The sequence below is a fragment of the Bubalus kerabau genome, chromosome 22, assembly GCF_029407905.1.
Source record: "Bubalus kerabau isolate K-KA32 ecotype Philippines breed swamp buffalo chromosome 22, PCC_UOA_SB_1v2, whole genome shotgun sequence".
In the NCBI taxonomy this organism is placed as follows: Eukaryota; Metazoa; Chordata; class Mammalia; order Artiodactyla; family Bovidae; genus Bubalus; species Bubalus kerabau.
In genome coordinates, this window is record NC_073645.1 from 48,015,234 (window position 1) to 48,042,682 (window position 27,449).

The 27,449-nt window shown below is 42.3% G+C and overlaps 1 protein-coding gene across 1 annotated transcript in view; it reads right to left on the minus strand.

Annotated features, from left to right (window-relative positions):
* ADAM12 (ADAM metallopeptidase domain 12) overlaps nucleotides 1-27,449 on the minus strand; it is a 333,194-nt gene that overhangs the window by 254,668 nt on the left and 51,077 nt on the right. Inside the window, exon 2 of the mRNA XM_055559857.1 lies at nucleotides 17,774-17,847. Coding sequence (XP_055415832.1) covers nucleotides 17,774-17,847 — 74 coding nt within the window. The remainder of the gene's footprint in view (nucleotides 1-17,773; nucleotides 17,848-27,449) is intronic.

Below are 27,449 nucleotides of genomic sequence, written 5' to 3' on the forward strand. Positions count from 1 at the left end.
TCCAAAGAAATCCCAGGGCGGATCTCCTTCAGAATGGACTGATTGGATCTCCTTGCAGTCCAAGGGACTCTCAAGAGTCCTCACCAGCACCACAGTTCAAAAGCATCAATTCTTCGGCACTCAGCCTTCTTCACAGTCCAACTCTCACATCCATACATGACCACAGGAAAAACCATAGCCTTGACTAGATGGACCTTTGTTGGCAAAGTGATGTCTCTGTTTTTGAATATGCTATCTAGGTTGGTCATAGCTTTCCTTCCAAGGAGTAAGCATCTTTTAATTTCATGGCTGCAGTCACCATCTGCAGTGATTTTGGAGCCCCCCAAAAATAAAGTCTGACACTGTTTCCACTGTTTCCCCATCTATTTCCCATGAAGTGATGGGACCGGATGCCATGATCTTCGTTTTCTGAATGTTGAGCTTTAAGCCAACTTTTTCACTATCCTCTTTCACTTTCATCAAGAGGCTTTTTAGTTCCTCTTCACTTTCTGCCATAAGGGTGGTGTCATCTGCATATCTGAGGTTATTGATATTTCTCCCAGCAATCTTGATTTCAGCTTGTGCTTCTTCCAGTCTGGCGTTTCTCATGATGTACTCTGCATATAAGTTAAATAAGCAGGGTGACAATAGACAGCCTTGACGTACTCCTTTTCCTATTTGGAACCAGTCTGTTGTTCCATGTCCAGTTCTAACTGTTGCTTCCTGACCTGCATACAGATTTCTCAAGAGGCAGGTCAGGTGGTCTGGTATTCCCATCTCTTTCAGAATATTACTCCGTCATAAAAAGGAATGAAATGTTGCCATTTGCAGGAGCATGGATGGACTGGAAGGACATTATGCTCAGTGACACAGCTGACAGAGAATGATATATACTGTATGATGTCACTTATATGCAGAATCTAAAAAATATGACAAAGTAGTGAATATGATGAAAAAGAAACCGACTCACAGATATAGAAAGCTAGTGGTTAACAATTGTGGGGCACTAAAGGGTGGGAGAGCAGGAGGTGTAAACTACTGGGGACGAGACAGGCTCGATCAAGGACACACTGGGCAACATAGGGAATATAGACAATATTCTGTAATAACTGCAAATGAAGCAACCTTTCAAAACTATACATTTTACAAAATTTTTTAGTTAAAAAAAATTTAAAAGCCAACTTATTGAGCATGTTTTATAGCAGGCACTGGGCAAAATGCCCCATGAGAACCACACAATTTAATCCACCCCAAATCTAGCAGGTATTATCCCCATTTTATAGATGAGGAAATTGAGGTTCAGAGAAGTTATTTGTTTGACCAATGTCTCACAAAGAGTACGTAGTGTGGAACCTTTGAGTCCCACCTATCCCCTGAGGGCTGTGGCTTAGTTTACCTGACCGCCTGCCCCCGACTTCCCACCATGCTCCTCTGGATGGCCCCTTCTCCTGTCCTGATCATAGACGTGACTTTCCGAGGGCTTCTGAGAATGAATTCCAACTTAGAAGTCTGTCACATATGAGTTGGATCACTGTGACTCAGATCTCATGAGCTATGTCAGGAATAATTTTTGGATGTGCCAAGTCAAGACGACCTCCCTGGAGTCATGGTCCAGGCTTTGAGGTTAGCTGCCATCCCAGGAGACCAGGGGCACCCTCGATAAAGGCATCAACACTTCTGCCATCCATGTGGCTTAACTACTGAGTCTTCCATGCTCTGCTGTCCAGGTCTGTCCTGGGAAACTAGAATAGATGACCAGGAGCCAGCTTTTCAAGCTGCCTGCTGAATTATCTGTGCTCACAGGCAAACCTGGATGTAAATTGCGTTTGAAAAGTTGATCTCCATTCCTGCCTGGGAGTCTCATAAATCAAAAATGGTCAGTGTTTACAGCAGGGTCCAAAGGGAGAGCTTTGGGGCTGGGACAGCCCCAAACACTTAAAAATTCTATATGGGACCCAAGAAAACTTCATGTGAGGACAGGAGATTGGAGGAAGTAATCGCTGATTTTCATCTGGTTCTCATTTAGAAAAATTGGACTACTGGGGAAAAGGGTAAAAATAAAACTGGAAGAAAAAAACTGTTTAAAGGCAAGTAGATCCCTCACTCTAAACATGTACAGGTTTATACTCACAAGTCTACTCTTTCCTTAAGGCCAGTTAATTGTCCCGATAGCTGGTCAGCTGTGAAGGAGGCGCCATAAAAAACAGGCAGACAATGGGGGATTATGGCCACAGTACCAGAGAGAAGGACTTCCCTGATAGCTTAGCTGGTAAAGAATCCTCCTGAAATGCAAGAGACCCCGGTTTGATTCCTGGTTCAGGAAGATCCCCTGGAGAAGGGATCAGTTCAGTTTAGTTGCTCAGTCGTGTCCGACTCTCTGCAACCCCATAGACGGCAGCACGCCAGGCTTCCCTCTCCATCACGGACTCGCGAAGCTTTCTCAAGGATAGGATAGGCTACCCACTGCAGTATTCTTGGGCTTCCCTGGTGGCTCAGAAGGTAAAGAATCTGCTTACAATGTGAAAGACCTGGGTTCGATCCCTGGGTTGGGAAGATTTCCTGGAGGAGGGCATGGCAACCCATCCAGTATTCTTGCCTGAAGAATCCCATGGACAGGGGAGCCTGGCGGGCTACAGTCCATGTGGTTGCAACGAGTCAGACACGGCTGAGCGACTAGTAAGCACAGCACAGAATACACCAGAGAGAAGAACTATCACTCAAACTCAGAGATCATCGGTCCCGAGACAGATGGGTTTGCTCTGGTGGTGCTGTGATGACATCTGCCTTATCATGACGCACCAAGGCACCACGACAAAAACAGCATCCGCACATCACACCAGAAAACACACAACTGCGCTGTATGTCATACCATTTGTATATTTATGTAGATGTGTGCACAGTTTATATACACACACACATACACACATAGAACACATCTTGGTAACTTTAAAGCAACTCAGATTATACGTAGAAAAAGGCAAATGTTATGTGATTCTTTGGAGAAGAAGGCAGGACAAGGATTAGAAGAGGAAGAGCAGTATATTATCTATCTAATTTCCCTATTACATTAATCAGAAATCCTAATATATCAATACCCTGTAGGGGATATTTGTTTTAAATCAATTCACACCAGCCTGTCCTCTGCTGGTCTGTTAAATGCAGGTGCATCAAAGGTTGAGAAGGACAGGAATTCTGTTTCATCTTTGTATCTCAGCCGCCCCCCCAACACAGTGTCTGAAACATTGTTCATTGAATGGGTGAACAAATTAACAAACAAAAATGAATAAGGGGGAGGGAGGTGGGAAGGGGGTTCAGGATTGGGAACACGTGTACACCCGTGGCGGATTCATGTTGACGTATGGCAAAACCAATACAATACTGTAAAGTAATTAGCCTCTAATTAAAATAAATAAATTTAAATAAAAAAATAAGCGTGTATGTGCTATGGACAGCTTCAAGTACTTTAAAATGCAAAAATTAAAAACAGCAGAACGTACTTTTGATCAAAAGTCTTTCCCTCCATTAATAAAAAAAGGTTTGATAAAATGTTTAATACTCAACATGTTGGAAGGAAATGACATGCAAAGCTTATCTTCCAAGGAGCCCTAACTTCTTTTTCTAAATCAAAATACACAGATTGCTTTCAGATCACAAGTCATGTTTACACTGTTGTAGAATTTTCCTTTTTTAAGTCACTGAAAATATAGCCTGAATGAAGAGATTTTTCTAAACATAGAACATTGTCACTGGTTCAACCTAACAAAGTGAACCACTGCATTTTATAACAACTGATATTTATGTAACGTATTATATAATGTGTTTGTTATGCATAAGTGTACATATGTGTGTTCTGTCAGTATATAAATTTAATTACAAATACATTCTGAAAAATTCTCACCCTTTATATAATATTCATGCTTGCTTTCAATAATTCCACTTACAAGAATCCCATGCCAACGATTAAAGAAAAAAGATGTTAATTCATCAAAATGTTTAGCCAGTCCTTGTCCCTTGGCAACAGTTTTCCTGGTAGCTCAGCTGGAATGCAGAAGACTCTGTTTTGATCCCTGGGTTGGGAAGATCCCCTGGAGAAGGGAAAAGCTACCCACTCTAGTATCCTGGCCTGGAGAATTCCATGGACTGTATAGTCCATGAGGTTGCAAAGAGTTGGATGTGACTGAGCAGCTTTCACTTTCACTTTTTTCCCCATGACAGAGCCCTCTGCAAAGCAATTAGGATTTCTAACCAAGGTGGTCAGAAACGAAAGAGAAGACAAATGTGATCAAAAGAAAGCCATGCAACAGCTCTTTGTGGACAAAAAAAATGGATAGGTTTTGCCTCAAAAAAAAAAATAGTGTTTAATTTTCAGTATTATATAGAAGAATATAAGGAGTAATGCAATCAAGTCATAAGCATCACTTTATTTGGTAAAATAATTTATCTGACTCATAATTTAAGTATATTTATTAAATGGTAGGAATAGTACTTGTAATACTTTTAACATCATTATTCATTTTTTCCATTTAACCAGCCTCCTAACATTCTATATATTCTGTCAACATTAATGCTACAATAGGATCAGGGCTTTACTAAAAATATGAATAGTTCTTTACTTTGTGAAAACTGCAAATAAAAACCATATCCCAGAGCTCCCAGGGGAGCCTTTGTGGCATGAGATCTGTCACATGGGTGCTGCTTGGCCGCCAACAGAGCACAGAGGGACTCTCCACTGGAGCCTGTCAGGTTCTTCAAACAAAACCAAGAAACTGACCAACAAAATCCTTGAGGCCAGGGGAGACTGAAGAGGCGGCCTTCGAAGGCCTGTGAAAATAACTCTCTGCTTAAATAAATCATCTCCCCAAATAATCTCCCTGCTGCGTAAGCTGGCTTTATATCATCTTCTATCTGCCACATGTTTTTCATAAGGAAGAAAGGCATAAAAAAATAAAGAAACTCTTGTTCTCCACTTATGTTAAATCCACTTTAGCCCACAGTGAAATCCGCCAGCACACTGGGAGGAGAGAAGTGACTGTTTCATAACATCTTTAGATAAAGGTCCTCTTGCTACTCTTCTCAGGCATACCTGTACAAGTGTGGCTAGCCTCTGCGTCTTTTCAGACCTCAGGTTTTTGAGGAATTTGCTGCTATTTTCCTTCAGTCAGTCAGTTTAGTCGCTCAGTCATGTCTGACTTTTTGTGATCCCATGGACTGCAGCATGCCAGGGTTCCCTGTCTATCACCAACTCCCGGAGCTTGCAAAAACTCATGTCCTTCGAATCGGTGATGCCATCCAACCATCTCATCCTGTGTCGTCCCCTTCTCCTCCCGCCTTCAATCTTTCCCGGCATCAGGGTCTTTTCCAAGGAGTCAGCTCTTTGCATCAGGTGGCCAAAGTATTGGAGTTTTAGCTTCAGCATCAATCCTGATTTTTCAGGACTGATTTCCTTTAGGATTGACTGGTTTGATCTCCTTGCAGTCCAAGGGACTTTTCCAACACCACAGTTCAAAAGCATCAATTCTTTGGTGTTCATCTTTCTTTATAGTCCAACACTCACATCCATACATGACTACTCAAAAAACCGTAACTTTGACTAGACAGATCTTTGTAGGCAAAGTAATGTCTCTGCTTTTTAACATGCTAAGTTGGTCATAGCTTTTCTTCCAAGGAGCGTCTTTTAATTTCAAGGCTGCAGTCACCATCTGCAGTGATTTTGGAGCCCAAAAAAACAAAGTCTCTCACTGTTTCCATTGTTTCCCCATCTATTCATCATGAAGTGATGCAAGCGGATACCATGATCTGTTTTCTGAATGTTGAGCTTTAAGCCAACTTTTTCACTCTTCTCTTTCACTATCAACAAGAGGTTCTTTAGTTCCTCCTTGCTTTCTGCCATAAGGGTGGTGTCATCTGAGTATCTGAGGTTATTGATATTTCTCCCAGAAATCTTGATTCCAGCTTCTGCTTCATCCAGCCTGGCATTTCCCATGATGTACTCTGCATAGAAGTTAAATAAGCAGGGTGACAACGTACAGCCTTGACATACTCCTTTCCCTATTTGGAACCAGTATGTTGTTCCATGTCCAGTTCTAACTATTGCTTCTTGGCCTGCATACAGATTTCTCAGGAAACAGGTCAGGTGGTCTGGTATTCCATCTCTTGAAGAGTTTTCCAGTTTGTTGTGATTCACACAGTCAAGGCTTTGGCATAGTCAATAAAGCAGAAGTGGGTATTTTTCTGCAACTCTCTTGCTTTCTTGATGATCCAACAGATGTTGGCAATTTGATCTCTGGTTCCTCTGCCATTTCTAAATCCAGCTTAAACATCTGGAAGTTCACAGTTCACATACTATTGAAGCCTGGCTTAGAGAATTTTGAGCATTACTTTGCTAGTTTGTAAGATGAGTGCAATTATGCAGTAGTTTGAGCATGCTTTGGCATTGCCTTTCTTTGGGATTGGAATGAAAACTGACCTTTTCCAGTCCTGTGGCCACTGCTGAGTTTTTCAAGTTTTCTGGCATATTGAGTGCAGCACCTTCACAGCTTCATCTTTTAGGATTTGAAATAGTTCAACTGGAATTCCATCACCTCCACTAGCTTTGTTTATAGTGCTGCATCCTAAGGCCTACTTCACTTCAAATTTCAGGATGTCTGGCTCTGGGTGAGTGATCACACCATCATGGTTGTCTGTGTCATGAAGATCTCTTATGTATAGTTATTTTGTGTATTCTTGCCACCTCTTAATATCTTCTGCTTCTGTTCGGTCCATACCATTTTTGTCCTTTATTGTGCCCATCTTTGCAAGAAATGTTCCCTTGGTATGTCTAATTTTGTTGAAGAGATCTCTAGTCTTTCCCATTTCTATTTTTCTATTGTTTCTATTTCCCATTCTATTTTCCTTCACTGGGACTAAATCTGCTTGGCCAATGAAACTGTCGCTCTAACTTGCCATTGTGGTTGGCATGGAAACAGCCCTTAAAGCGACAGGCAATGTCTGGACTCCAATGCAGACTTCTGGTTTTCCTGCCAGTCATGCTAGGACCAGTTCCTGCTTTCCTACTCTAACTCCTGGGCATCTGCTTCCACACAGGACACTGGGATGAATTTGATTTTAAAAGGAGAGCAACAACAACAACAAACAAACAAACAAAAAACAACAAAAAAAATAAAAATAAAAGGAGAACAAAATCATGGTCTCGATAGAGTGGTTTCAGAGACAGGCTTATGTCCTGCACTCCAGCAGCTGCTCAGGGATAGGCTTTGGGACTCTTCTGCACCCCCATGGAGTCTGTCACAAATGTGGGTGTCACAAGGGTCCATGGAGTGAACCTCCAAGAGTGAGGTGCTCAATTTGGGGAACACAGTGGCTACCAACAGGCAAAGCAGAGCAGTGATCAGCAGTGTTCCCCAAATGGTGTATCCTGCTTTTTATCTCAGTGCATGCAAGCGTGCATACTAGGTCACTTCAGTCGTGTCTGACTCTTTGTGACCGCATGGACTGTAGCCCATCAGGCTTCTCTGTCCATGGGATTCTCCAGGCAAGAGTACTGGAGTGGGCTGCCACGCCCACCTCCAGGGGATCTTCCCGACCCAGGGATCAAACCTGCATCTTTTATGTCTCCTGCATTGGCAGGCAGGTTCTCCACCACTAGCGCCACCTGGGAAGCCCCTTTTACCTCGGACCTCGGGGTAAACCAATAGTTGGTGGAGGAAAGTTCTTCTCTAGAAGGATTCCAGCTAACAAAGAAAGGAACAACACAATTAGAACATCACCCCTTAGCTAGACCGAAAGAGAAAACTAGGAATTTATTGTTAATGCTCACTGATTCCGGCATTTAAAGTTTGTGACCCTTTATAATGGAAGCATTGGAATAATCCCTGAAGCCAGTGCTCTATCCAACATCGCAAACAAGAGAGAAGCAGAGCTCATGGAACTCCTGACGTGAAGCAAGAAAGGGCCACAACACCCCCACGATGTAGTCCTGCTGAAAAATCAGAACCTGCATCTGCTCAAGGCTGTAGCTCTAACTTCCGGTTGACAGAAAGCACACAGGGATCAGAGGAATGGCAAGATGATGATACGGGGATGAAACCAGCAAAATCAGAAATGTGGAGAATTCTACCTGGGTTGACTCACAAGGCTTACAAAATTTCAATGGCAAGAATTAAAAAATGGAACCAGGAACCTATGTATTAAAAAAAAAGAGAGAGAGATTTAGATGTAGCAACAAATGCAACATGGGAACTATGTGTATTCCTGCCTGAAATTATCTAATGGCCGAAAAGTATTTCAAGCTCTCTTTAGAGTTAATTTTATTTACTGTCTCGTATGATCAATGAAGAGTCATTATGTCACACAAAGAGAAGCATCGTGGCCTTTCTGTTGTGGTCATGACAATGAGAAAAGGAAAAGACACTTGCCACAGATACACCAGCCTGCACAGCACCTGCACAGAACCATCCCTGGCCATGCAGCGGGGAAGGAGACAGTGAAAACACAGCCACAAAGCCAGCACCAGCTCTCCTCTCGGCCACCAGAGACCATCTGGAAATGGCTGGCATGACCATCATTATCCATTTTGGATACAGTTCTGGAGAGCAACGCCAAGCAGAGTTTTCATCAGAAAATCATAAACCCACAGCACAAGAAGCGAAAGACTGCAAGTGACGTAATTAAATGTGGGGACCCACTTCCACATCAAATGCCCTTTTCAAGTCCTTCTAACTTCACAGACTGCGGTCAAGGCTGCCACACTCTCAAATTGGCACCCTGAGGGGCACCATTTTGAAAAGGTTGATCTTAACAGGGTTGGGCACTTTAAAGTTAAGTCAGGTTGGAGAAACAAAATCTCTAAAAATGGTGTTCTGACCTTTTCCAATGTCTGCAAAACTTGAAAGACTGACATGAGGAGGGAAGCTCAAAGGAATTTAGTTCTTATTCAGGGAACAAAATTTAGCCCAATTAGAAAGATCTTAAATGTTAACGCTGAAAGATTTTATCTGAAATTGGAAGGAGTCTGGTCTAGTTAGAAGACCTCTGACAGCTGTGTGCACGTGTGCTAAGTCGCTTCAGTCATGTCCAAGTCTTTACGACCCTATGGAATGTAGCCCGACAGGCTCCTCTTCCATAGGATTCTCCAGGCAAGAATACTGGAGTGGGTTGCCATGTCCTCTTCCAGGGGACCTTCCTGACCCAGGGGTTGAACCTGAGTCTCCTGCATTGACAGGCAAGTTCTTTGCCACTAGTGCCACCTGAGAAGCCCCAGAGTGGAGCACAGCTGGTGTCAATTCCACAAGTCTACAGCCACACTTAGAGAATTTTCTCCCTTTCTTTTCCCCCTTCATCAAAATGTAGAGGTGACTCCTCTGGTGTGGCCCAATTCCTTAAACTGAGGGATGAAGATGCTGAAGGGGTGTGTGACTCCCTGCAGGAAAGAACATTCCCAGGGCCCATGCATCAGCCAAGTCAGAAGCCCCAAACTGGAAGGAGTTGGCCAGCCGGTGTTTCCTGCCAATCCCAGCAATGTCCAACAGACCCTCTCACCGTGCTGGAAATGTTCCTACCACCATAGGTGACTACAGAGCACTTGTACTGTGGCTCATGTGACCGAGGAAATACAGCTTTAATCTTTTAAGATTGATTTAATTAGCTTCATGTGGCCAATGGCTAGTCAATTAAAGTATGAATATAACTCCTTGCAGAATACATTAGAAATACTGATCCCCAAGCCTGATCACTGGAGCTTGTAGTTCCAGAGAAGTGAGGCCAAGCATCTGCCTTCAGAATGAGCTCCCCAGGTGGTCCTGATGCTGGTGGTCCCCCAAAATGCCCCAGACTTGAAGGAGGGCAAGAGCCTATGTGTGGGCTCCAGATGGAGGGCCCACCCACTGCATGGAATTGGGCTTGGGAGTAAGCCTGGAGGCCACAGGATTCCTCACTTGGCTCCCATCTGGATGTTACATGAAGTACTGTCACTGCCTTGGGCTGGGCAGGTATCGAGATACACTTAGGGACATGGCCGATGTCTCATGATGTTCCACGGCAGCTAGTGCTCTCCAGCTCACAGCCCCCAACCACTGCTGCAAACACTCACGGATCCCAAAGAAATGCCAGGTCCAACTCCACCTGAGCACCCTCTCAGGTCACCTCCAGACTGGATTCTGTGAGGCCCAAGTGTCTACCCTCCTCCAAGACTCAGAGGACCATGCCTGCCATGATCCGTATCCTTCTGTCCCTGACTCCAGCTCAAAGGGCAAGCTCTTGGTCCTTTCCTAGGGTTCTCTATTCCAATCAAAGATCATCACTGTTCTTCTGGCAAACCATATTTAAGAATTATCATTGACATCTTCCTGTTCATTAATCGCTCATTTGATGGCCCATCAGTTTCTGTCCATTCTCCCTCCAGAACAGTTCTGATTTACCCCCTTCTATGAAAGTCATTGCTCTGCTTACAGGCCTTGCCTCCATGAGGCACTGTGGTCCTTAGGAGAAAATACAAGGTCTTACCTCGGAGCGCAAGGTCCCACCTGGACTGGTCTCCACATATCTTCATTTCTGAAACACTTCAGTATTCCTTTCCCTGCCCTTGGGACATTCGGTATGCTCATCCTTATCTTCAGAACCCTCTGCGTCTGCTCGCCTAGGCCTGGCTCACCTCTCTTCACGCACACTTAGATATTGCTTCTTTACCTGGCTTCCTTCCCTAGGCCAGGATGGGCCTCCTGCCTGTCTTTGTAGCTCTCAGCACCACTGCCATTCTGTGTTGCCTTGTGGTGGCCTGTTTAGCACTGGGCTCCTTGACTGACCTCCAGGAGGACAAGGACTTGACCTTGTTGACGACTCTATTGCCAGGGCCAACAGTAGCTTCTGGTACGAAATAAATGTGCTAAAAATAGAGCTGCCATACGCTCCTGCAACCTCACTCCTGGGCATATATCCACACAAAACTATAATTCAAAGAGATACATGCAGCACTATTTACAATAGCCAAGATATGCAAACAACCTAAATGTCCATTGACAGATGAGTGGATCAGGGAAATGTGGTGCATATGTACAGTGGAATATTACTCAGCCGTAACAAGAAAGAAAGAATGCCGTTTGCAGCAGCATGGGTGCAACTCGAGATGATGGTACTAAGTGAAGTAAGTCAGAAAGAGAAAGATAAATACCATACGACATCCCTTATATGTGGAATCTAAAATATGGCACAAATGAACTTATCTATGAAACAGACAAAGAGATCAAACTTGTGGTTGCCAAGTGGGGGCACTGGGGAAGGGACAGATTGGGAGCTTGTGATTAGCAGATGCAAACAATTATATAGAGAATGGATAAACAACAAGATCCGACTGCATAGCACAGAGGACTATGTTCAATACCCCGTCATAAACCATAATGGAAAAGAATATGAAAAAGAGTGTATATACATGTACAACTGAATCACTTTGCTATATGGCAGAAGTTAACACCACACTGTAAATCAACTATATTTCAATAAAATAAATTAGAAAAATAAAAATAAATGTGAAAAAAATGACTAAAAAAAAAAGGGTTTCATTGACTTCTTTTTGATTACTATTAGGAATCATTTGAATTAATGAAGACCCTGATAAAGATTTATGAATGGTGCAAGGGAAGCTGAGGGATAAAAACATAAGATGAGATAGTAAAGTTTTTGTAACACAGTTTTGCCATTAGTTTAGCCAGTAATTAGAACACCAGGCAAATTAAGCCTAAAGGTTCTGACAGGCAGGTGAGGCGGCTTCTGCCAGAGCAGAAATGGAAAGAAATAGCACTCTGCACGCAGACAAAGATGTGAAAATTCTAATTCCCGAGGATGTCAAGATTGTGAAATTAAGACCACGACAGCAACAGGAAGCCAAAGGAGCAGCACATAAATCCCTTGCAGCTCTTGTCGGAATTGAGATGTTCAGACAGCCTCAAGACTCGTGGGTAAAGATGAGGCATAACCGGGTCTCCATTAATTTAGGACACTTCAGACAGGACATAGTGCTGGTGAACCCAAGGGTATAACTGGATGAAATAAGTAATCTCACTGGATCCACAAGACTATGTCATGAACCACTCAAATCCGATCATCGAAAAGAGCTTGAGCTCTAACCTCTCAGTACTGACTGTACACAGACTTTTATTCCATTCTGCAGATGAGGAAATGGAGAGGGTATATGTATTAATAAATTGTTGTCGGAAGCAAAACTGGGTTTCAGAACCTGGCTACCTGACTCCCAACCCAGCATCCTTTCCAGAACTTTCTCCTTGAGAAGGTAGTTTCTCGCACCACCCAGGACAGAACTTATCGTCCTTCTGACTCACCCCTGCCTGGTCCAGGCTCTCCACATCCTGCCATTTGCCTTCGATATATGCTCAGAGAGCGCCCACAACAGGCCAAGCCACGTGGAAGGGGACGGAGGAGGAAGTAAAGACCCCGCCCCTGACCTTGAAGACATGTCTGGCTGATGGGACAGGTAATGAATGTCCAAGCGTGGAGATGAGACCAGTGGCAAGCAGCCTGAAATTGCGCAGGGGTCAGGGTTCTGCCTGTGACCTGACCAGGGTCCCACACAGCAGAATGGTGCCCCGCCCGGTCCAGGACCCATCTCCCACCTGGGCGACCTGTGCACCCTGGAGGCAGCACCTTTCAGCAGCCGCATCACCTCAGGGGCTCACACTGAATATGAAGGTCTCATTCGCAAGAACACCTAGTCAATTTCTTTCTGAACTTACCATGTTTATTTATTTTTTTATTTTTGTTAACCCAAGAAAAGGACTTTACATTTATCCCCATGATGGGTGGGAGGTTCAAAAGGGAGGGGACATATGTATACCTCTGGCTGATTCATGTTGAGGTTTGACAGGAAATAACAAAATTCTGTAAAGCAATTATCCTTCAAAAAAAAAAAAAACTAAAATAAAAGTCTCATCTTGTTAATTTTGGTCCATTTATCCAAACCGCTGAAATCTCCATAATCTAGATTCTGCCACGCAGAGCGCAGTGACCCCGAACCAGCTTTGCATTGCCAAGAAACGTGCCCAGCACACCTATCGTGTCTTTATAGCGATGGGCTGACAATTGTTGGGCCAGGATGAGGCCGTGTACACAGCCCGAAGGCCACTGACAGCTATCTCAGTCCAGCTGTCCAGCACGATTTGGTTCAACCTGAACAATGGATGGATATCCTCTGGTGGTTATTCAGCCAAACGCGAATCCCCTCAGTCCTACCAGGCACTACCTGCCTTTTTCTACCCTACAGAGTGATATTCTGAGATACTCTCCGATAAATGCCTTCTCAAATACTCATGCCCAGGCTTGGCAAATTGAAAGTGCTTCTTTCTGCAACTGTTTCAGACTGAGTATTAATTAGAGCTGCCCCTTAAGAGATATCTGGAACTATTCCAGACAGAAGACAAGTCAATGCCAAAGTTCTGCTAGCTCAGCGACACCCCCCGTATAGATCAAGTGGCCGTGGACTTCCCCAGGCAACTGTCTTCACTCACTGGCGGACGGGGCTTGGAAACAGAAAGCTCGGTGGGTCTGAGATACGCAGGGGGTGTGATCTACCGCCATCAGTTTCCATTATCCTAAACTGGAAAAGCGCATGTCTAAGCTGGCCCACCTGTCCAATAAAGCATTTTGATCAAAGATGCAGATACACAGAGCACCTGTTTGAGGAATGGCCTGGGTGTCCATGGGGATCCAGCAGAGTTATGGAACTTCACAAAGTGGGTCCCCGCCGTTCTAGAGGCAGACAGCAACACTGTGAAAAATGCTTCTCCGGGGAAGCTTTGAGTTTCTTTAAACATTCAATTATAGCTCTACAAACACAGATTTGAAATGAACAGCATCTGATCTTTGCACAAATTAGAGATGCTAGAAGGAAAATAAAATAGATTCTCCTAACAATCAAGTAATACAAATCAGCTCTGCTTCATGAAAAAATCGGTTTATACCAAGTCTGGGAGTGGGGTTACTTAGGTGACTCCCTTTTCGCATTTATTTCAGATGATGACTTTTATGATTGGAGGCACTGAGGGAACTTTATTTTGGTTCTGATTTTTAAGCAGGTTTTTAATTAAAATAGATTTCTGGATACAGGCTGTGGGCACAGGTTTTTAGCCCCGGGAAAGCTGCTGGAGGCCTTGCTAACATCCACTGTTTCCTTTGCTGAATAGGAAACACTTCAACATTCCTCATTACAACCATTTTCAAGTTTTTAGAGAAGCTTTTTTCCTTCAAATTAAAAAATTTTCCTAATTTTAAGGATAATTTCTTGTAAAATATTGAGAAAGTAAATATCCAAATCTTTCTGGCATTCATGGACACAAGTGTAACCTTAAGATAAAAACTGAATATCATGTAAAGTAACAGGCTGTTCACACTGACTATATTATCAACAGTTTTTACATTAATAAAAATCTCCATTATCATCTTTAGCTGTACTTCTGCATAGTGCTCTATTTCATAGCTGAGTCATGACTTATTTAATCAATCTCCTATGGACATACTTTTAGGTAGAACATTCTGCAATGAACATCCTTAGACCTGGGCTGATTCCCCAGTGTTGGCTCTGAAGCAAGGTACCGACCAGGCTACCTTCTGATTGCTCAGGCTCTATATTCTGTTGGTTGTGAAAATTTACATTTATTTTGCTTTCTTGCACATTTATCTCTGCTTCATTTGGATAAATTCTTCATTTGGATCTATTGGGCCAAAGGCTATGTAAATTAAAAATTCTACTTTACACTGGATGGTTGATTATCTTCTGGGCCTGACAAATAGCCATAGCATACATGCATTTCATTCTATCTGTAACTCTGTAGAATATTTTTGGTATTCCTCATTTCAACAGTGAAGTTCTTATGAGACAGGCATGCCACTTTTTTCAAAAAATTTGTTACACTAAAATATTTGGAGAGATGTGGATTATTAATAAAATAGTCACATTCCCATGCTCTAGTTTTGAAAATGCTATTCTCAACAAAATGAAATTTCCACAGTTAGTATAAGTAGTGTAATTAAAATCAAGCTATACAATGTCATGCGTGCTAAGTTGCTTCAGTTGTGTCCGACTCTGTGTGACCCTATGGACTGTAGCCTACCAGGCTCCTCTGAACACAGGATTCTCCAGGCAAGAATACTGGAGTGGGTTGCCATGGCCTCCTCCAGGGGAGCTTCCTGACCCAGAGACTGAACCTGCATCTCTTACGTCTCCTGCATTGGCGGCAGGTTCTTTGCCACTAGCGCCACCTGGGAAGCCCTATACAATGGCTGAGGGGCACAAAAGCCATCTCCATACACTCTTCTAAATATACTTTGACAGTGAAGTTGGGAAAAGAAATAAATCAAGAAGAGAAAGTTTTATGTTGACAGCTTTTCTAATTCTGAGATTATCTTCTGATAGGCCCAGAATTGGCAGTGGGCAAATTAAGGCACCTCTAAAACATTCTTTTATACAAATTAGCCACTGTGTAGTTGTTAGCATGGACTATCGTACCCACCTTAATGGAAGGTAAGTCATTTTCAAAGGGAACCATGAAGAAGACTATCAAGTCACTTTACAGACTCAGAACCAGATGGGCTGTAAGAAATGCATTCCTATATGGGAAAGGACTTCCATTAGAAAGCTAAATGAAGAAGAATATCAGATTACACACAGACTACGATATCAAAGAGGCAGAGACTCATTCATAAGAAAAAAAAATTCTATGCAAACATTCACCAAAGTACTAACCAGGGTTGTATTTGGTAGTAGGAGTATTTTGGGGGGTTGGGGAAGCTCTTGATTTTTTTTCCCCTATAATTTTCAATTTTTTTTGCATTGGATACATAGTCCTTTTAGAGTGAAAACTAACTTGAGGTTTTTATTGAGTCAATTTCCATTCCTGTATCTGCATCCCTAAAATCATGCAAAGGTGCAGGCTCAGTCTCACTCTTGCCACTGACCACATTCCTCCACCAGGCTAATAATAGTCGCAACAAAGACACTTCCCAAATCCAGCTGCCAATCCTAAAACCCCATCAAGGTATACGTCACCACCAAAAGCCTGATTTTCTTTTGCTCTTTCAAGGAATACCTAGCTCTGTCCACTGTGATATTTTCAAAACCACATCCAAAGAGTAGGGACACAAATTAAAATGTCCTATGATATTCTTATATGAAAAAAAGAGCATGACAGTAATTTGCTAAGAGAGACATACCAAAAGCAATATTCGGGTTTCCACTCAACCCTCTGATTATCCAAGATGTGTGGCTGAACTTCTTTATTAAAATGACCAAGTCGCAAGAAAAGCTAAAAACTCATCATGTACAGCTCACAAAATGCCAAGAGGCAGGCTGTACATCTCAAGAAGCAGGCTATGCTATTCTACATATATTCATTTGAAACACATGTATTTGTAATATATATTCACCTGCACTTTAAAATTTATCTGTTTGTTTATAATTGCTGCAGGCCACAGTGTCAGATAAGGAGAAGGCCACGGCAAGCCACTCCAGTACTCTTGCCTGGAAAATCCCATGGACAGAGGAGCCTGGTAGGCTGCAGTCCATGGGGTCGCTAAGAGTTGGACACTTCCGACTTTCGTTTCACTTTCATGCACTGGAGAAGGCAGTGGCAACCCACTCCAGTGTTCCTGCCTGGAGAATCCCAGGGACGGCAGAGCCTGGTGGGCTGCCGTCTATGGGGTCGCACAGAGTCGGACACGACTGAAGCGACTTAGCACAGTGTCAGCTATTGAATGTGAGAACTGGCTGTTCATGAACCTGTTCATCCAATTAGCTAAGGACCCTCAAACCGAAGCACCAATGTAAGGAAGTGATCTCACTCATTTTATACAGAGATGCTGAGTCAGATTTCCGTGACGCAATATCTCTGGCAGAACTCATTTCAACGAAGCTGTCTTACCTATACTGTCATTTCAACGAAAAATCAGCATTTCACCAAGGGGTAAGAAATGGGAACCAGTCACTCTGGAAGTGAGAAACTCCCACTTTGGATCAAGCAAGACTTGGGAACTTGATTTGTCTCTTTAAATACAGATTGCTTAGTAGGGGAACTTGATTCTTCTTTGGTACTCATCAAATAGGATAGTAGGGGGTCCTTTAGACCTGAGGAGCCCATGGAGAGAGCCACAGACTGTAAAGGGTGACAGAATATGAGTTGTTGTTTTTCCTTGCACCCTGAGGCAGCCATGGTTTTCTCCAGGGAAGGCACACAAAATATGTAATGACATCCATGTGCTGCAAAAAAATAATATAATACCATTTTCTGGAAATTTATGTAATTTTGCAAAAAAAGGGCCAAATTTTTAAATAAAAAGATAAAATAAATATTTCATAACACTGGAGACAAGCTCTGAAAGATAAAATAAACTCTTGGTATTTCCCAAGGAAAAAAAAGAGATTCAACCCATTTGAAGTTGTTTCTCCTTATATAACCCAGGAATTGCCAAAAGTCAACTAATTATGGAACAGTTATTGGAACAGAACAGAGGATGCTTAAATTCTATCCTTGAAAAATCAGGCTCTGACAAAGGAAACATCAGAACTATGAGAAAAACCTGCTGAGCTAGAAAGTTCTTTTTCAGAGTGATAAAATTCTTTATTTTTCCATTGGATCATTTTTTGAAGCTAATTCCAGCCTCAAATCCGAATCTGGATTATAAATCCACGCATTCAGTTCTGCGTCTCTAAATGCCAACCTCAATTACTCAGCACTTTCCAGTCTCCATGTCGAAACTTTCTCCCGTCAGGCCATAAACATGAATTAACCTGACTTACTCATTTCTTTCCAGGTTCACGACCAGCTCTTTGCTTGTCAGTTGTATTCGAAAATTCAACACTCCTGGGTGATTCTGAAAGATAAATAAGAGAAATCAGTTGAAAATCATTTCACTTTGGCCTGCCAATATCCGAATATTCTCTGTAGACATAGTTAATGGAGAGAGAGAAAAGTACATTTCTTCCTGGGACCATTCTGAGACCTTGAGAAGAGGAGACCAAACCACCAGGATGAGAGTCTGGAAAACGCATCACTCTCCCAGATGGTAACGACACACCCGGAATTCCTGGCCTCTGTTCGCCTTTCCATGGGCCACATACGCTTGGGGTCCTTCTTGACTCATAATTTATTCCTTTCTTGGTTTCTCTGTTTCCAGCAAAGACACTTTCATTTTCCCCAACTGTTCATGTCAGAAATGTGAAGTCTGTCTCCCTCAACAACTCCATCCAATCCGTGAAAAGGTCCTATCAAGTCACCCTCCAAAGCACAATTCCTGTTGTCTAGGTTGGATATCTCCACACCGTGCTCTGGTTCACACCTCTTGGATGCTGTAAAACCCTCTACCCCGAGTCCCTCCACACCTACCTGAGCTTTCCTCCCATCCACTCCCCAGAGGCAGGGTGAGGATATTTTAAAAATCACAGGCTCATCCATCTACCTTTATGGATGACAGTACATTGACATCCCAGCACACTGATGCTAATATGTCAATTTTTTTTCCAAAAAATTTACTTACTCATAGTTGATATAAAATATTATATAAGTTACAGGTGTACAACATAGTGATTCACAATTTTTAAAGGTTATATTCTGTTTATAGTTATTGTAAAAATACTGGCTATATTCTCTATCCTTGTAGCTTATACTATACCTAAGTTTGTACGTTAATTCCCTTTCCCTATATGGCCTCTCCCCATTCCCTCTCCCCACTGCAAACCACTAATTTGTTTTCTGTATTTATGAATCTGCTCTTTTTTGTCTGTATTCACTAACTTGTTGTATTTTTTAGATTCCGTATATAAGTGATATCATTACCCTCCAAATCCATCCATGTTGCTGCAAATAGCAAAATTTTCATTCCTTTTTATGACCAAGTAGTATTCCATTGGGTATATCCATCCATTCTCCACTCATCTATTGATGGACACTTGGGTTGCTCTCATCTCTTGCCTTTGTAAGTAATGCTGCTACAACATGGGCATGCATCTATCTTTTTGAATTTGTGTTTTTGTTTTTTTGGGGGCGGGTATATGCCCAGGAGTGGAACTGCTGGGCCATATGGTAACTCTCCTTTTAGGTTTTGAGAAACATCCATACTGTTCACTGGTTTTCACACTGAACATGCCGACCCTTTCATGTGGCCCACAGTGCCTGCATGGCCTGGCCCTCCCTGTCCTCCACACCCACCTGCATTGCTCTCCTCCTGGCTCATCCAGCTCCAGCCACACTGGCTTTGCCAGCTCCTCCAACACACCAGGCTGCTTGGCAGCTCTGAGGCAACATTCCCTCTGCCTGGAATGCTTTCTCCCAACTACCCAGGATCAACTTAAATATCAATGACCCGAAGAAGCCTTACCCTACTCCCCAGTCTAATGACACCCACCTCCCTCCAGGTATTCTTTCTCCCAGTCTCCTGCTCCTTCCCTCCCTGGAAGGAAGAGCTCCCTTCCTACTCATTACAATTCAGTATGTTGATTTGTGGGTCCCCCTGTTTATTATGTCCCTTTTGTTGTTTGTTGTTCAGTCACTCAGTCGTGTCCGACTCATTGATAGTCTATGGACTGCAGCATGCCAGGCTTCCCTGTGCTTCACTGTCTCCTAGCGTTTGCTCAAATCCATGGCCATTGAGTTGTTGATGCCATCCAACCATCTCATCCTCTGTCCCCTTCCTTATCCTCCACGGTGCCAGACAAATAACAGAAGCTCAGTTAACATTTGGTGAAGAAAAGAATGAGTGAATGAATAGGGCAAACAGCTCTACGTCTTCTCCCTCTTGCTAGGCAGACACCTTCCTCCACCTCGCTTCTGGGTCCCAAGAAACCCTAATCTGTGCTTGTCAGTCTGTCAGTGGGGGGCAGGCATCTATATTCACTGCTCTGCCCCAGAAATCCCAACGAGCTCCTTGCCCCTCCTGGAGAGCACAACCATGGGGTACTGTCCCTGAACCCACACCCTTATCCCAGATTAGCCCCCATCTAAACTAGGCTGGCTGAATGTGCCACATCCCTCTCGATGAGCCCAAGTCAATGATGCAGCATCCTTACCCAAGTCAAAATCGATTTCCCATCCCATAGTTATTCTACAAAGCCTCTCCCTTGCTTCCTTGCCTATCACATCCTCAGTAATTCTGGGGACCGGCAGTCAAATTCCAACTCCCTCTGCCCCTCCCCAGCTAACACGTTTCAATTGGAGGCATCACGTGTCCATCAGGCATTTCTAAAATGTTTAATGTTGATTTGGAAAAGTGAATGCTGTGCTTTCATTCTGATGAGGTGGAGAGAGAGCTCACCCAGCATGACCACGCCCTGACTCAGCTCACTGTAGTTGCTGTGCTCAGCTCAGGCCAGGCAGTACTGCCCGCTGTCCAGGCAGATGGGAGAAGGGCAGAGCATGAGTTAACTCACAAATGATGCAACCAAGGCAAAGAAGAAAGTGGAGCCGCTCAGTCGTGTCTGACTTGTTATGACCCCATGGACTGTACCCTGCCAGGTTCCTCTGTCCAGGGAATTCTCTAGGCAAGAATACTAGAGTGGGTTGCCATTTCATTCTCCAGGGGATCTTACCAACCCAGGGATTGAACCTGGATCTCCCGCATTGCGGGCAGATTCTTTACCATCTGAGCCACAAGGGAAGCAGCCAATGTAAGGAAGGACCAAATGCCATCAGAGCCCACTGAGGAAATGAAGGCTGCTTAGCGACTTAAAAAGATCACAGTGGAGGAGAGATGTGTCAGGACAGAACTGACAACATGAACTCAAGATCACCAGCTCCTCCCAGGCGGTCTTGCTCTGGTGCTTCAAGTGAAATTTCAATCTTGTTCAAACATCATCACCCACATTAATACTGCTGGTAACTTCAGTGTATTGGTTTTGCCTGCCTTTATAAGTTCTTCTGGATTCATGCTTCAATAAGAGGAGAATAAGTTTAGACATAATTCTCTAACATCCCATATTTGAAAGACACTATTATAATTATTATATTATTCAATAAGAATACTGAATAATAAGGCAAAAGGAGATGGGGGCAGCAGAGGATGAGATGGTTAGATAGCATCCCCAACTCAATGGACACGAATTTGAGCAAACTCCAGGAGACAGTGGGCAGAGGAGCCTGGCATGCTGCAGTCCATGGGATTGTAAAGAGTCAGACACCATTTAGCGACTGAATGACAAAATTATAACTCCAGAGTTCAAGGGACTTTTTTACAAGACAGCATTTCAGCTTGTCTATGAAGAATCACATGCTATTATGTTTTAAGAGATAAATGGATTGTATTAATGAGTTCCAATAACTAACATTAAAATAATGAGTTAAGATGAAACAAAATTGAAATAGAACCCACAACAGAAGGTCACATGAGTTTTGGGGAAATATTATAACTTGAATTAACTAATGCCATATAATCAGGGAGAGCCACAAAGGGTGAGACATTATTCACTCTATTTTTAGGGCAGCCCTTGGAATGTCTTTTTGTAATTTCCCATATCTAGTATGGTAACCATTAGCCACATATGGCCACTTAAATTTAACTTAATTAAAGTGATATCAAAATTAAAAATCAGTTCATCAGTCACACGGGACACATTTCAAGGCACTAAAGCAACACGGAGCTACTGGTTATCCCTGCTAGACAGCTCAGATGTGGAACATTTCATTTTCACAGGGTTCACAGAAATTTCTGTCTTTGCTGAGCACCCCTGAGTCAGTAATAAAGACGTGAAACTTGCATCATCCAATAGCTGCCCAAGTACTACACTGTTTTGAATATTGGTGCCTTCGGGGGATAAAACTAAATGCCAGCATAAGTTTTTTTTGTTTTAAAGAAAGCTCTTCTCAATTAATTGATGGATGACATTATTTTTTAAGTAGTTACTTAAGCTTGAGAGTTAAACTGCTGGTATTCATATACATAAAATACTTAAGTATAATATCTGGGTTTAAACAGATCTTGTTTTTTTTTAAATAATTGTATTTATTTGTTTATTTCTGACTGTGCTGGGTCTTGCTTGCTGTGCGGGCTTTTCTCCAGCTTGGGTGAACGGGGCTACTCCCTGTTTGCAGTGCGTGGGTTTCTCACCGTGGTGACTTCTCCTGTGGCACAGGCTGCAGGGTGCCTGGGGCTTCAGCAGTTGCCACACACGGGCTCCGCAGGTGCCACTCCCGAGCTTTAGTACACAGGCTCAATAGCTGTGCACAGGCCTAGCTGCTCCGAGGCATGAGGGATCTTCCCGGAGCAGGGGTCAAACCCGTGTCTCCTGAACTGGCAGATGGACTTTCTACCACTGAGCCACCACGAAAGCCCAGATCTTATTTTTTATGGATTCATCCTAATGACAAAACAAACATCAGTGATCTAGTGAAACCATACTTCCTACTTGCTATATTTTGATAATCCCTGGTGTTTCTAAGAACTGTATGGATTTCTGAGTGTTTGCTGAACTTTTAAACTCAATATTCCTAAACACACATAACTTCCTTTGATTTTAATACAGCAGACAAAAAAGTGTTTCTCAGCCTGGATTTGCTTTCGAGTCTGCCACAAGAACTTCTACCTAAATTTACCCATACTTCCTGACACTGGGATTTAATTACAAACACATACAGAGAGTTCTCTCCAAGGTCTACAGCATGTACTCATTAATTATATCTTAGAAAAACAAGATCATTAATTACATTTGCAATAAAATAGCAGAACAAAAATACATCTCAATGTTCTGTCGAGATGTTTCTGAACAGCACGTTTGTCTATTTTATATATATGTGTGAAAATAATTATTTTAATTACAAATTGTGTTTGCCTAAGATATGGACATACATCACTATTTTATATTTTTCTCACACATGATTATTTTAAAGACAAATACTGACAATTACATTTGTGAATAAAAATTAAATATTTGCAGCACCCTTTTTACTCCCTGAAAAATTCAGCTAGATTAAACACAAACATTTGTACTAATTCCACATAAAGTCCCTACAGGAGCTGTTAGAATGTTGTAATGTCAACATATTTCAAATGAATACATTTTCCCCCAGGGAGGTAGAAAGAGCTTTATCGGTATAAAGCTAGTTTTAGTTGAGACCTGATTGGTATAGGCAAATTCAATGGAGAAGCTAAACAGAGAGCTATTTTAACTCAAAACCACTCCTTGCCAAAGATTTTTTAGTCTAAAAGCATGTATTCATCCCATTTTCTTTTGATTTTTAGACATAGGAGATGATGAACTAGTACTGCTTAAACACAGCATTCATTTTTAAAAATGACATATTGATTTCCCTAATGAAATCATGTCTTTTATTGAATGCTTGAAGAACTGCATTTGCTGAATAAAACAATTAAATGCTTATCACTATGCTAGAAATGTCTTGACAGTCATTATAATTCTATTGTTTAATTGGGGAAAAATATATCCAAAAGAATATATAAAACATACAATTTATATAAAAGTTTAATTTAAAAAACAACAATAAAATAATCATCAAGGTATCTACCACCCAATTGAAAAGTCAAAATATTTCCAGAATCCTAGAAGCCACCCTGTATTCATTTGCTAAGGCTGCCAAGACAAAGTATCTCAGACTGGGTAGATTAACTAACAAAAAATCATTTGTGTGCAGTTCTGGAAGCTAGAAGCCCACGATCAAGTGCATATGTAGTTTCTTCTGAGGCTGCTCTCCTTATAAGTTCCTCGTGGAAATGAGTTTAGGCTGGCTCTCCCAGATGGCTTGCCCAGGCAGGTCTACAAAGTAAAGCTCTGGCTGGACCCCACTGCCTGTCAATGGGACCCTCATCTGCTCTGTACTTTTTCTGAAGTCTTCCACAATGCACTTTTCCAGCACATCCCTCTTACCTGGAAATATAAACACACATTTTAAAAGAGATTTTTAAAAATTAGCTATAGTATTTTTCTTCTCATTATTATTCACTGGGTTGCCTTTATTTTTTTAGTCCTTGCTAATAACATTTTTATTCACAATAACCTCTTAAATGATATCCTACAGCAATGTAAATTATTTTCTCTGCTATGTGTTACTTATGAACAATATTATAACACCAATAAAGGGATCTTAAAAATGATCTAATTTCATGTTTTACTCGAAAATGTTAGGCTGCCATTCTTTAATTTGTGTAACTGGGGGCTCACCTAAACCTGGATTTAAATTGTTTCACCCTTGATGGCTACAAAATATCCCAAGTCAACAAAGGTATATTTCTATGGATGGGGGAATGCTTATGAATTTTTTTTTTGCCTTCTGATGAATGGAATGATACTCTGCCCCATCTCCTTAATGTTTCTATGTCTATAAATAATAGCCAATTTCAATGACTTAGAAAAATCTTAACCTGACCATAAAGTGGAAATAAGGTGAGTGAGCCTGCAGAAAGGAAGGGAGGGAACTGCATTAAAAATCAGAAGTGGGGACCACAGCCAAATACACACCCATCACCACGTCTAGCTTATCCTTGCAAGGACAATAATCAGTCAGAGCCAAAGTCATTTATCTCAGCCATTGATACCAGAAGCTCAGAAGAACCTAATTTTTCAAGCAGAACAAAAATATTAAAATATTGTATTCCAGGGACTCTGAAATAACTAGATCCCTCCCTGGCACTAAATAAATGCTTCAGGCTGCAAGCCTGGCACTCACAGGGCACGAGGGAGTCATTTATTGCTATGAATATTTAGAGGCAATCTTGATTACCACTTTAATATTAGTGCAGTGGTTCCATAGTCAGGAAGATATGAGCATCATGGAATTGAGAGAGGACAAAATTGAATTAGCCGGAGAATAACACAGTAAGGATGAGGGCACTGCAGCACCATAATGGGCGTCCCTGGCTTGGAGACTTTTAGTTATTATGTAAATGATGATAATGTTTATTCATGAGTCATTGATACTTTTCTCTGATGGGAAAAGGACATTAGCAAACCTCTTGTTAAAATGTGCAGAATAGCACATGTTATCCTCAGGTAAGAAGTGCTTTTAAAAGATATGGAATGTAGCTTGAAGCTGTTTGTGTGTTAAAATGTGACGTTATTTTCTGCACTGTTTTTTTCTTACTGTATTTCTCTGCACAAAGGGTTCACAGGTTTCCAGCCCACTTCTCCCTTCCCATCAAAAAAAGGCACAACCACTTGCTTTTTGGCATGTGTGATGTTCTTATTTCAAGTTCTTTATGCTGTTGCTACTGGTGGGACACTAAAGCTTAAATTTGCAGCATTTCAGATTTCCATTTTTGACTATTCTAGCCAGTGCATAGAATAAATATGCACTGAAGAAATAGAGATCAATGCAGAGAAATAGAGGAAAATAATAGAATGGGAAAGACTGTAGATATCTTCAAGAAAATTAGAGATACCAAGGGAACATTTCATGAAAATATTGGCATGGAAGAAATGGTACGGACCTAACAGAAGCAGAAGATATTAAGAAGAGGTGGCAAGAACACACAGAAGAACTGTACAGAAAAGATCTTAATGACCCAGACAACCATGATGGTGTGATCACTCACCTAGAGCCAGAGAGCCTGGAATGTGAAGTCAAGTGGGCATTAAGAAGCATCACTACAAACAAAACTAGTGGAGGTGATGGAATTCCAGCTGAGCTATTTCAAATCTTAAAAGATGATGCTGTTAAAATGTTGCACTCAATATGCCAGCAAATTTGGAAAACTCAGCAGTGGCCACAGGACTGGAAAAGGTGTTTTCATTCCAATCCCAAAGAAAGGCAATGCCAAAGAACCTTCAAACTACCACACAATTGCACTCATCTCCCGTGCTAGCAAAGTAATGTTCAAAAATCTCCAAGTGAGGTTTCAACGTGAACTGAGAACTTCCAGATGTTCAAACTGTATTTAGAAAAGGCAGAGGAACCAGAGATAAATTGTCAACATCTGTTGGATCATAGAAAAAGCAAGAGAATTCCAGAAAAACATCTGCCTCTGCTTCATTGACTACGCTAAAGCCTTTGACTGTGTGGATCATAACAAACTGTAGAAAATTCTTAAAGAGATGGGAATCCCAGACTGTGTTACCTGCCTCCTGAGAAATCTATATACAGGTCAAGAAGCAACAGTTAGAACTGGACATAGAACAACAGACTGGTTCCAAGTTGGGAAAGGAGTATATCAAGGCTGTATATTGTCACCCTGCTTATTTAACTTATATGCAGAGTGGTGGTGGTGGTTTAGTTACTAAGTCATGTCTGACTCTTGAGACCCCATGGACTGTAGCCTGCCAGGCTCCTCTGTCCATGGGATTCTCCAGACAAGAATAATGGAATTGCTATTTCCTTCTCCAGTGGATCCTCCCGACCCAGGAATCAAACTGGAGTCTCCTGCATTGCAGGCAGATTCTTTACTGACTGAGCTATGAGGGAAGCCCATGCAAAATGCCAGACAAGCAGGAATCAAGATTGCCAGGAGAAATATCAATAACATCAGATATGTAGATGATACCACCCTTATGGCAGAAAGCAAAGAGGAGCTAAAGAGCCTCTTGATGAAGGTCAAAGAGGAGAGTGAAAAAGCTGGCTTAAAACTCAACATTCAGAAAATGAAGATCACAGCATCTGCTCCCCATCACTTCATAGCAAATAGATGGGGAAACAATGGAAACAGTGAGAGATTTTATTTTCTTGGGCTCCAAAATTACTGCAGATGGTGACTACAGCCATGAAATTAAAAGATGCTTGCTCCTTGGAAGAAAAGCTATGACAAACCTGCTGTTGCTGCTGCTGCTAAGTCGCTTCAGTCGTGTCCGACTCTGTGCGACCCCATAGACGGCAGCCCACCAGGCTCCCCGTCCCTGGGATTCTCCAGGCAAGAACACTGGAGTGGGTTGCCATTTCCTTCTCCAATTCATGAAAGTGAAAAGTGAAAGTGAAGTCGCTCAGTCGTGTCCAACTCTTAGTGACCCCATGGACTGCAGCCTACCAGGCTCCTCTGCCCATGGGACTTTCCAGGCAAGAGCACTGGAGTGGGGCGCCAGTGCCTTCTCCGATGACAAACCTAGTCAGTATATTAAAAAGCAGAGGCATTAGTTTGCCAACAAAGGTCCACCTAGTCAAATCTATAGTTTTTTCCATTAGTCACGTATGGATGTAAGAGCTGGAACATAAAGAAAGCTGAGTGCCAAAGAATTGATGCTTTTGAATTGTGGTGCTGGAGAAGACTCTTGAGAGTCCCTTGGACTGCAAGGAGATCAAACCAGTCCATCCTAAAGGAGATCAGCCCTGAATATTCATTGGAAGGACTGATGCTGAAGCTGAAACTCCAATACTTTGGCCAAGAGATGCAAAAAACTGGCTCATTGGAAAGGACCCTGATGCTGGGAAAGACTGAAGGCAGGAGGAGAAGGGAGCGACAGAGGATGACATGGTTGGATGGCATCACCAACTTGATGCACATGCGTCTGTGCAAGCTCTGGGAGCTGGTGAAGGACAGGGAAGCCA